The sequence below is a fragment of the Schistocerca nitens genome, chromosome 1 (genome assembly GCF_023898315.1).
Source record: "Schistocerca nitens isolate TAMUIC-IGC-003100 chromosome 1, iqSchNite1.1, whole genome shotgun sequence".
Taxonomy (NCBI): Eukaryota; Metazoa; Arthropoda; class Insecta; order Orthoptera; family Acrididae; genus Schistocerca; species Schistocerca nitens.
Window position 1 is genome coordinate 428,332,226 of NC_064614.1, and position 12,143 is coordinate 428,344,368.

The window sequence follows — 12,143 nt, forward strand, 5'->3', positions numbered from 1 at the left end:
TCAAGTCTGGTTGAGAAAGGAAGGATAGAGATATGACACCTCTCAGAAACATAGTTCAATTGGCTTCCTGTTGATCGCACCATTGAAGGCCCCTTGCAAAGAAAACAATGGTGGCCTCAGTAGCAGCGGAGGCAAAGAAGGAGACACTTCTAATGCTTTTCATAAGAAATATCTCATTTCTCTCAGGGGCAAACACAGACTGAAGAAGTAGTGTTGTACCCCCAATGGGAAGCTACAAAAAATATCTAACTTACAAGAAGTGTTCGATTTAGGCTAGGCAACCCCATCCTCACATTGAAAGGAACAGAATACTACCACATTACAATCTCTCAAGGAATACATGGCATGACTTCTCACGTACAAGACTCTGTAAGTAAAGCTTTCCTCACTTGCCTCTGCAGCAGGGGAACATACTGAGACAGAATACTCACAACAGAAAGAAGAAAAACTGAGAAAGGATCAAAACTGGAACATGGAACACACAAAAGCTACTGCAGAGATGAAAGTCAAAAGACTGCCACAAAAGAGGGGAAAAAGAACATTCTCAGTGTACTTACCATTTTTGTGAGTTGCAATCTGGAGCAAATGTTGAAACAAACCTGGTGACTACCAGCTATACTACTTGGAGTGGAAAAGAGTGGAGCAAATGTGTTGGAATTTTGTTAGGATACAAATTAAATGCTATAAATGAAGCAAGCAAAAAGGAATACAAACATCTTAAAAATGGGATTGACAGGAAATGCAAAATGGCTAAGCAGGGATGGCTAGAGGACAAATGTAAGGATGTAGAGGCTATCTCACTAGGGGTAAGATAGATACTGCCAACAGGAAAATTAAAGAGACCTTTGGAGAAAAGAGAATCACTTGTATGAATATCAAGAGACCAGGTGGAAACCCAGTTCCAAGCAAAGAAGAGAAAGCAGAAAGGTGGAAGGAGTATATAGAGGGGTCTATATAAGGGTTATGTACTTAAGAACAATATTATGGAAATGGAAGAGGATGTAGCTGAAGATGAAATGGGAGATATGACACTGCGTGAAGAGTTTGACAGAGCACTGAAAGACAAGAGCCGAAACAAGGCCCCGGGAGTAGACAACATTCCATTAGAACTACTGACAGCCTTGGGACATCCAGTCCTGACAAAACTCTACCATCTGGTGAACACGATGTATGAGACATGCGAAATACCCTCAGACATCAAGAAGAACATAAAATTCCAATCCCAAAGAAAGCAGGTGTTGACAGATGTGAAAATTATCGAACTATCAGTTTAATAAGTCATGATTGCAAAATATTAACGGGAATTCCTTACAGACAAATGGAAAAACTGGTAGAAGCCGCCCTCCGGGAAGATCAGTATGGATTCCATAGAAATCGAGGAACACGTGAGGCAATACTGACCCTACGACTTATCTTAGAAGCTAGATTAAGAAAAGGCAAACCTACGTTTCTAGCATTTGTATACATAGAGAAAGCTTTTGACAACGTTGACTGGAATACTCTTTCAAATTCTGAAGGTGGCAGTTGTAAAATACAGGGAGCAAAAGGCTATTTACAATTTGTACAGAAAGAGAGTCAAGGGACATGAAAGGGAAGCAGTGGTTGGGAAGGGAGTGAGTCAGGGTTCTAGCCTATCCCTGATGTTATTCAATCTGTATATTAAGCAAGCAGTAAAGGAAACAAAAGAAAAAAATCACAGAAGGAATTAAAATCCATGGAGAAGAAATAAAATCTTTTGAGGTTTGTGGGGCAGAGAGAGGGGGGGTAGGGGTAGGGAGGGGTGAGAGAGGTGGTAGGGGTAGGGTGGAGAGAGGGGGGTAGGGGTAGGGAGGGGAGAGGGGGAGAGGGGGAGAGGGGCAGAGAGAGAGAGAGAGGGGAGGGTAGAGCACAGTGAGGGGAGACAGGGGGGAGAGAGAGAGAGGGTGAGGAGAGGTAGGAGGGGAGGATGAGGGTGAGTGAGAGGCAGGAGGGGAGGGGAGTGTGAGTGAGAGGCAGGAGGGGAGGGAGAGGGTGAGTGAAAGGCAGGAGGGGAGGGAGAGGGTGAGTGAGAGGCAGGAGGGGAGGGAGAGGGTGAGTGAGAGGCAGGAGGGGAGGGAGAGGGTGAGTGAGAGGCAGGAGGGGAGGGGGAGGGGGAGGGTGAGGGTGAGTGAGAGGCAGGAGGGGAGGGGGAGGGGAGGGGGAGGGTGAGTGAGAGGCAGGAGATGAGAGTGAGGGGGTGGGTGAGTGAGAGGCAGGAGGGTAGGGGGAGGGGAGGGGGAGGGTGAGAGAGAGGCAGGAGGGGAGGGGGAGGGGAGGGGGAGGGTGAGAGAGAGGCAGGAGGGGAGGGGGAGGGTGAGAGAGGCAGGTGGGGAGGAGAGTGTGAGTGAGAGGCAGGAGGGGAGGGGGAGTGTGAGTGAGAGGCAGGAGGGGAGGGGGAGTGTGAGTGAGAGGCAGGAGGGGAGGGAGAGGGTGAGTGAGAGGCAGGAGGGGAGGGGGAGGGTGAGAGAGGCAGGAGGGGAGGGGGAGGGGGAGGGGGAGTGAGAGGCAGGAGAGGAGGGTGAGGGGGTGGGTGAGTGAGAGGCAGGAGAGGAGGGTGAGGGTGAGTGAGAGGCAGGAGGGTAGGGGGAGGGGAGGGGGAGGGTGAGAGAGAGGCAGGAGGGGAGGGGGAGGGTGAGAGAGAGAGAGAGGCAGGAGGGGAGGGGGAGGGTGAGAGAGAGAGAGAGGCAGGAGGGGAGGGGGAGTATGAGAGAGAGGCAGGAGGGGAGGGGGAGGGTGAGAGAGAGGCAGGAGGGGAGGGGGAGGGTGAGAGAGAGGCAGGAGGGGAGGGGGAGGGTGAGAGAGAGGCAGGAGGGGAGGGGGAGGGGGAGGGGAGGGGGAGGGTGAGAGAGAGGCAGGAGGGGAGGGGGAGAGAGGGACAGGAGGGGAGAGTGAGAGAGGGGCAGGAGGGGGGAGAGTGAGAGAGGGGCAGGAGGGGAGAGAGTGAGAGAGGGGCAGGAGGGGAGAGAGTGAGAGAGGGGCAGGAGGGGAGAGGGTGAGAGAGGGGCAGGAGGGGAGAGGGTGAGAGAGGGGCAGGAGGGGAGGGAGAGTGTGAGTGAGAGGCAGGAGGGGTGGGTGAGAGAGAGGCAGGAGGGGTGGGTGAGAGAGAGGCAGGAGGGGAGGGTGAGAGAGTGGCAGGAGGGGAGGGTGAGAGAGTGGCAGGAGGGGAGGGTGAGAGAGTGGCAGGAGGGGAGAGTGAGAGAGAGGCAGGAGGGGTGGGTGAGAGAGAGGCAGGAGGGGAGAGTGAGAGAGAGGCAGGAGGGGAGGGTGAGAGAGTGGCAGGAGGGGAGAGTGAGAGAGAGGCAGGAGGGGAGGGTGAGAGAGTGGCAGGAGGGGAGGGTGAGAGAGTGGCAGGAGGGGAGAGAGAGAGAGAGGCAGGAGGGGAGAGAGAGAGAGAGGTAGTGGGAGAGTGTGAGAGGGGTATGGGGAGAGGGAGACAGAGGTATGGGGAGAGGGAGAGAGAGGTAGGGGGAGAGGGAGAGAGAGGTAGGGGGAGAGGGAGAGAGAGGTAGGGGGAGAGAGGTAGGGGAGAGGGACAGAGAGAGGTAGGGGAGAGGGACAGAGAGAGGTGGGGGGAGAGGGACAGAGAGAGGTGGGGGGAGAGGGACAGAGAGAGGTGGGGGGAGAGTGGGGAGAGTGGGGAGAGTGGGGAGAGTGGGGAGAGTGGGGAGAGTGGGGAGAGTGGGGAGAGTGGGGAGAGTGGGGAGAGTGGGGAGAGTGGGGAGAGTGGGGAGAGTGGGGAGAGTGGGGAGAGTGGGGAGAGTGGGGAGAGTGGGGAGAGTGGGGAGAGTGGGGAGAGTGGGGAGAGTGGGGAGAGTGGGGAGAGTGGGGAGAGTGGGGAGAGTGGGGAGAGTGGGGAGAGTGGGGAGAGTGGGGAGAGTGGGGAGAGTGGGGAGAGTGGGGAGAGTGGGGAGAGTGGGGAGAGTGGGGAGAGTGGGGAGAGTGGGGAGAGTGGGGAGAGTGGGGAGAGTGGGGAGAGTGGGGAGAGTGGGGAGAGTGGGGAGAGTGGGGAGAGTGGGGAGAGTGGGGAGAGTGGGGAGAGTGGGGAGAGTGGGGAGAGTGGGGAGAGTGGGGAGAGTGGGGGAGAGTGGGGAGAGTGGGGAGAGTGGGGAGAGTGGGGAGAGTGGGGAGAGGGAGCCAACCACATTGTGTGCGACACATGGGGTACTCCAACATCAAGATTGAGCAAGCACAGCCACATATCATAATATCAAAGGGGTGCCATGATTATCTTTATTTGGAGAAAACCACTATTACCATATCTACAGTGGTGAACTATACATTGATAACAGACCACTATCCACTATTATGGATTGTAACAGGGATGGAAGGGTCACCATGCAACAAACCAGTCAAGAATTTCATACTGAGCAGTAAACACTGATGAACAGCCATACTATTTACAACTACCTATTCTCTATTGGTTGCTGAAGCCACTACTACAGACTTTTACCCCTGCTTGCTGAATCTGTGCAGGGTACACGTATGTACAGATGATGATGATGATGATGATGATGAATACCAAGGGCATCATTAAAGTAGGCAGCAGAGATGTGTGGGGGGGGGGATTATTATATGAAATGAATGAGGTCTCTGGTATGTTCATTATTGCCTGTCACTGGCAACTGCTACATTAATTTAATGTCTCATGTGCAGCACTTTATTTGCCGATATCATCTTGGCAGGTGGTCTATACCTTCAGCCTTAGACACTGGAAGATCCCATTTTTCCCCAACTGTATCAAAAGAGGTTTGAGGAGCACATCGCAAACACAGCACTGCTCAAGGACCCTTTCACACCTCGATTCCACCACCACCACCACCACCACCACCACCACCACCACCACAATTTGTGTCGGAAACTGGCTAATGGCAACAGATTGGGATGGCTCTACAGTGTATCACAAAAATATGTTGCGGCAGTCATCATAATGGAAGAAGTTTTTACGCACTATGAAGTATAACTCTATAATTCAACTGATCATAAATGTATTCACTAAAATCAATTACAGACAACGCAAAGATCAATATCTGTATTACAATAGAGGTCAATACATTACACAATGTGTACTAAACAACAAAGCACTCACCTCTTTCAGTTCATTAATCTGAGCAAGATACTGACTCTGCACAGTAGTAAGGTGGTGGATATACCACTGCTGGTCACGACATCTCTGGAAAAATGTTGGAGGACGGACTTGGAACCTACGCAAGAAAATGTGAAAGTAATTGTAGTGCCTCACTTTGTTAAATCAAGTATAACAAAATATTTTCACCTTTTACAGTTTTTCCAATAAACAAAAAACCCACTGATGATGGCACAGAGAGCTGGAACTCAAGTCCTATAATAATTGTAGTGTCTTTTCTATTCTGAACCACACAAGGAAATGTAAATTATGCAAGTCCATTTTAATTCTTAGAGACATGGAACAATACATGACTTTAAGAATTGTAGTATTCCTTGCAAATTTTGGGCACCAAGTTTGGTATTTTACTGCCAAGTGTTCACATTACAATCGGTGTAAAGCCTTTTCCTATTAACTGTGATAGTATAGATAAAAGGATGTGTATGTCAACTGTGAATACTGGGAAGAAAAAAAGACGGGGAAGAAAGAGTTACTGGTGAATCAAGGCCAAAGGAAGTTAAAAAAGAAAGAAAGAAAGGACGAAAGTAAAAGACAGATTGCTACCTGTAAGAAGAAACATCAAGTTGCAGACAGGCACAATGAAAAGACACTCACACATAGCTTTTGGCCAGAGCCTTTGTCAATAAAAAACAAGTGCGCATGCGCGCGCGCGCGCACACACACGCACACACGCACACACACACACACACACACACACACACACACACACACACACACACACAACTACCAACTCTAGCATCTCAGCCTGCAATGCAACATCATGTGGGATGCAAGCAGCAATCTGCAGGGGGTGGGAAGGCGAAGGGATAGTAGTTACAGGTGGGGAGAGAGACGAACGCTGTCTGGCAGAGGGTGCAAGGACTAGACTGCCAACAGGCGTGGCATCAGGAGGTTGTGAGGCAGGGAGGTGGGGAAAAAGGAGCAAAAACGCAAGATGAGTGGGGAAAGATGGGCAGATGCATTGGCAGAGGACTGTGTATAAACAGGGCGGGAAATGAAACTGGAGAGGAGATGAAAGGACAGAGCCTTGGCAAAGGATGTGGTTCAATTGTTCCAATCTGGGGTGGTACTGGGTAATGAAGTGGACACCCCTTTATGGCTGGTTCTTGCGGGTGGTGGGAGGAGTGGGGGTGTGAGGGGAAATGGCATGGGAGATGTGTTTGTGGACTAGGTATGGAGGTTAGTGACTGTCTGTGAAAGCCTTGCTGAGACCCTCAACATACTAAGCAAGGGAGTTTTTGTCACTGCAGATACGCTGTCCCCGGATAGACAGGCCATATGGGAGGGATTTTTTGGTGTGAAAGGAATGACAGCATATGGACGAGCATTCCAGACAGCACCTCCATAAGTTATCTAACCTGCTAAAATCCTACTTCCGCCTCGGGGCACCACTATCCAACCCCTATTGCACCCACAGTGTTCCTCCTCATCCATCCCTCATAGCAGCTTTACCCTGTGTAGCAGACCTTTTCATCTTTCCACATCCCCCAAAACTCCCTACCAACTGTAACACCAAAAATGCAGGAGGAATGGCGCCTGCTACTGATATATAACTTTTTTTTCTGAATTGTATGTAAATATTTGTAATTTAAATGCTTTCTTTTAATAAGTAAGGACATTGCTTCACCGTATGTGTACACTTAGGTAGAAGTCTGTTGACGTTTCATCGTATTTATCTGTGTTTTACTGTGAAACTTATAAGCTCTGGGAAAAAGCTAAAGGAATTGTTATTTGCATCAACTAGCAATGATAATAGCAGTGCTTGTGTGTTGTAGAATCTTTGGGTACGGAGTTGTTGCGTACAGCACACGGAGAGAGTGGGAGATGGGTTCCAGCACTTGTAGTGTGCGGAAGTGTGGTGTTAACGCTCTCACAGTAGAGAGTACCATTTCAGCGGCATCATGTACGCGCACTGGCCAAATGTCTAGAGTAGGAGGACAGACAGTGGATGGGCGGAAGAGGCTGTATTAATTATGATTGCCCATTCCTATAATTAGTCGTGGCTCCACAATATGCTACCGTCTTCAACAACAGCAGCAGTTCCAGCAACACAGTTTCGTCATCAGCTCCGAGTTTCGTCATATGCACAGCACTGAAGTAAGACTGTTCACTGGTAGAGAGTACTAACGGCCAACCCAGCAGCACAACTGAATGCTATTTGATTGATAAGATTTATTTAAATAATAATCAGTTAAACTCAGGGCAATTGTGTCCCTCTTGCCCCCAGACATTGTTACCAAGCAGGATCCTTGTTCCTTTTTTTCCCTAATATGCTAACTGAGTGTCAAAAGAAACAAATTGAATAGTTACAGAAAGTTTATTAATTAATAATTTCTCTTTTAAGAATTTTAGCCTCAGTCTACTTCCAATTAACTGTTTTACAACAGAGGCTTCAGTACTATAGTAAAGCAATTTCATTTTTCAAGTATGAGAATCAATCACTGGAAAAAATCCAAATCTAAAGAAACGCACAAATTAAGAGTGCGGAAGTTTTATTTATTTTACATATAGCTTGGAGCACATGGCTGTTTGGTTTGGTATGTATCCTAGTATTTAATTCTGTTCAAATCAGTAAAAAAAGAAAAAAAAGACTCAGTTGTTCAAACAATAATATGGAATCCAATTTGCAAAATAAGTGTTGGCAAAGTAAAAAGTGCTTTTTTTTCTAAATTTCTTTGATGACTTTATGCTGAGGTCACTGAAAGTCACTGTTCACGTAATCAAGTTCAGTACTAACATACCGTTCAATTGCATATTTTCAAATCATTACTCAATTGCCTTTTTCAAAATTTAATGCCAAACATAATGTAAGGATGACTTTTCTGTATCACTACAAACTCACTTATAATTAGTGTAAAAAAACACACAAAAACATGGCAACCTTTAGTTGCCATGTCAGTGTTTCCCATTATCTTGTACAGGATTTTGGATGTAAATTGCCCTAGTGGGCTGGCGACCATTAATTACTTCCTTTTCGTTCATTGGTGTAACTTTTGGATTCATGATCAGTGGTACCCCTTTCTGTCCAGTGTTGTTTGTGAGTGAAAGCACAAAATAACTTTCATTTTCCAAATTATAGCCCTGTTCAGTTCAATTAATTTTATTTTTAGTAGACTTTCCATCAGAAGGGTCGGTTGTACACTTTCCTCCTACTTATTGGTATCACTTCTTCAGGAAAGATAGCCTTATACACTTAGGAAAAAATCCATTAGGCACACACGCGATCCACGGTCATATTTTATATCGCAAGCAGGATAGACCGATTAGTAAGAAGGACATTCCACAACCCTCCATCAAATTCAAATCCAGAGCCAAAACATTCCCATAACATTTTTGTTAACCTTTCCACCAAAAACCTCAGCCCCACAGAAGTTAGTCCTATCCAAATGTCTCATCTTTAGCACTATACCTATTTTAGCCCAGACATGCTCCTTCTGATCCCCACAATGGAAACACTTCTTTTCCAACTTAGCCTCACCATCATTCCCCAGGTCCCTTCCTCAAAACACCAACCTTTCAGTAGAAGAAATAACAGCTTACACAACCTCAAAACAAATCCTGACTTAATCATCTACCTGCAGACAAAGGTCCCACCACCGTTGTTATGAATCTTAGTGACCACCTGGCAGAAGGCCGATCCCATCCCGGATGTCCAACACAAACTTAAATCCTGCTTAAAACCTTAGGCCTTTCCCAGAACATCTCCCCTGAATCCATCCCTTCTCAGCCCTATGACACCCCACACACCCACCTTCTACATGCTCCCCAAAATTCACAAATCCAACAACACTGGACGTCCCATTGTGGCTGGTTATTGTGACCCCATTGAAGGAGTTTTGGCCCTCATTGACCAACACCTCCAACCAGTTTCCCGTAATTTAGCCTCCCACATCAAAGACATGGACCACTTCCTTCAGACTGTCCACCCCCTTACCTTCTTGATCCCTACTCGTCACTGTTGACGCCACGTCCCTAGACACCAACATCCCTCATGCCCATAGTCTTACCACTATAGAACACTACCTTTCCCTATGTCCTTCAGACTCCAAACCCACTACCTCATTCACCTAACTAACTTGATCCTAACCTACAACTACTTCTCATTTGAAGGTAAGGTATATAAACAAATTTGTGGCACAGCCATCGGCACCCCCAAGGCAAACTTCTATGACAAAACACTTTATGAGCCATCTACAACAGACCTTTCTAGCTTCCCAAAACACCAAACCCCTAGTCTGGTTCAGGTTCACTAATGATATCTTCATGATCTGGACTCAGGGCCAAGACACCCTATCTTCATTCCTTCATAGCATCAACACCTGCCCTACCTGCTACATGTGGTCCTCCTCAACCCAGCACGCCACCTTCCTAAATGTTGACCATCTCCTCTCTGATGGCTCCATCTGCACCTCTGTCCACATTAAAACCCACTAATCACCAACAGTACCTGCATTTTGACAGCTTCCATCCCTTTCACACAAAAAAATCTCTCCCTTATAGTATGGCTACCTGTGGATGGTGTATTTGTAGTGACAAAAATTCCCTTGCACAGTATGCTGAGGGTCTCACCAAGGCCTTCAACAGACAGGCACCATACCTCAGACTAGTCCACAAACAGATCTCCCATGCCATTTCCTCTCACATCCCCAATTCTCCCACCACCGACAAGTACGAGTCACAAAGGAGTGTCCTCTACATCACCCAGTACCATCCCGGACTGGAACAACTGAACCACATCGTTTGCGAGAGCTTTGATTACCTATCATTGCGTCCCAAAATGAGGGACATCCTACCAGAGATACTCCTCGACCCTTCTAAAGTGGTGTTCCATTCATTGCCCACCCAACCTCCACAACATCCTAGGCCATCCCTATGCCACTCACAATCCCAACCCCCTTACCTGAGGATCATATCCCTGTAGAAGACCCACGTGCAAAACTTGCCCAATCCTCCCACCCAGCATTTCCCATTCCAGCACTGTCACAGGTTTTTCCTACCGCACCAAGGGTCGACCACCTGTCAAAGCAGCCATGTCATTTACCAACTCTGCTGCAATCTTTGCACAGCTTTTTATATTGGTATGACTACAAAGCAGCTGTCCACCAGGCTGAATGGCCACCACCAAATTGTGGCCAAGAGCAAAGTAGTCAACCCTGTGGCACAGCATGCAGCTGAACATAACACACTTAATCTCAATGGCTGTTTCATTATCTGGATCCTTTCCTCCACCACCAGTTTTTCTGAACTGCACAGGTGGGAGTTATCCTTAGAACACATTCTCCAATCCCATAATTATCTCAGCCTCAACCTACGGTAACATACTGTCCCCACACCCTCCAACAACCGTTTCCCACCTCCTCTATCCTATCATCTCATCTCCCACCCTGTTTATTTGCAGCCCTCTGCTGGTGCATCCACCTGTCTATCCCTGTTCCTCTTTTTTTCCCCTGCCTTCCAACCTCCTGATGCTGCGCCTATTAGTAGTCTAATCCCTGCACACTCCACCAGACAACATTTGGCTCTCTCCCCACCCGAACTCTACTATCCCTTCCCCTTCTCCACACCCTCCAGATGCTGCTTGCATCGCACATGATGTTGCATTCTGGTCTGAGATGCTGGAGGTGGCGGATGTGTGTGCATGAGGTATGCTTTCCCCACTCCTTGTGTGTTTTTGCTCCTTTTTCCCCACCTCCCTGCCTCACAACCTCCTGACGCCGCGCCTGTTGGCAGTCTAGTCCTTGCACCCTCTGCCAGGCAGTGTTGTTCATCTCTCCCCACCTGTAGACTACTATCCCTTCCCCTTCCCGCCCCCTACAGATTGCTGCTCGCATCCCACACAATGTTGCATTGCAGCCCGAGATGCTGGAGTTGGTGGTTATGTGTAAATGTCTTTTTATTGTGCCTATCTGCAACTTATGTTTCTTATTATGGTTAGCAATCTGTTTTTTTCCTTTCTTTCTTTCTTTCTTTCTTTCACTTCCTTTGATCTTGATTCACCTGTAACTCTTTCTTCCCAGTCTTTTTTTCTTCCCAGTATTCATAGTTGATATACATATTCTTTTATCAATACAATCACAGTTAACAGGAAAAGGCTTTACACCAATTGTGATTTGAACATTTGGCAGTAAAATACTGAACTTGGTGCCCAAAATTTGCATGGAATACTACAATTCTTAAAGTCATGTATTGTTCCATGTCACTAAGAATTAAAAGGGACTTGCTTTACAGTCTGATTGTTATGTTTTGCATAGCGAGATACAGCATTCATGAAATGCTCAGATCAAACACGAAGTACCATGATGCATGGTGACTCAATGAACACAAAGTGTCAACCTAAGCAGTGACGAAAGAGTCCCTAAGCTTGTCAGGAACAAACACAAAACTAAAAGCAGATGTTGCAAAGTATTCACACATGAATGCAAGCAAGCAAAGATTAAAGTAAACAAGAATCCTGGCTAGTGCTAGCAAGTGACCGAGCTTTGAGTTTGCAGGGTCACACAAGGAGAGCTAAGCTTCCAAAGGCATTGCCCAATGTACATGACACTTCCACTGCTTACAGTGGAATTGCAGGTGAATTTTACTCCCTACTGTAAATAACTGCTCATCTGACATATAGGAGTCTGGTGTCAATACCAAATCCTCCACATCATAAGGCACATAGGGCTGAAAATGCCTCAGCCTGTGCCAGAGTTATGCAGTCAAGGGACAAGTGGCCATGGGGATTTCCACCTGGGAACAATCCGCTGGAATGTTTGGGGCAATGCGCCCGCATCTCGTGGTCGTGCGGTAGCGTTCTCGCTTCCCACGCCCGGGTTCCCGGGTTCGATTCCCGGCGGGGTCAGGGATTTTCTCTGCCTCGTGATGGCTGGGTGTTGTGTGATGTCCTTAGGTTAGTTAGGTTTAAGTAGTTCTAAGTTCTAGGGGACTGATGACCACAGCTGTTAAGTCCCATAGTGCTCAGAGCCATTTGAACCATTTTTTG

General features: G+C 47.6%; 1 protein-coding gene across 2 annotated transcripts in view; it reads right to left on the reverse strand.

The window, feature by feature from the left end:
• The window catches only part of LOC126250778 (E3 ubiquitin-protein ligase TRIM37-like), a 313,056-nt gene that overhangs the window by 192,015 nt on the left and 108,898 nt on the right, over positions 1-12,143 (reverse strand). For both annotated transcript variants that reach the window (XM_049951588.1, XM_049951587.1), the window contains exon 7: positions 5,105-5,219. In XM_049951588.1, the coding sequence (XP_049807545.1) occupies positions 5,105-5,219 (115 nt within the window). The remainder of the gene's footprint in view (positions 1-5,104; positions 5,220-12,143) is intronic.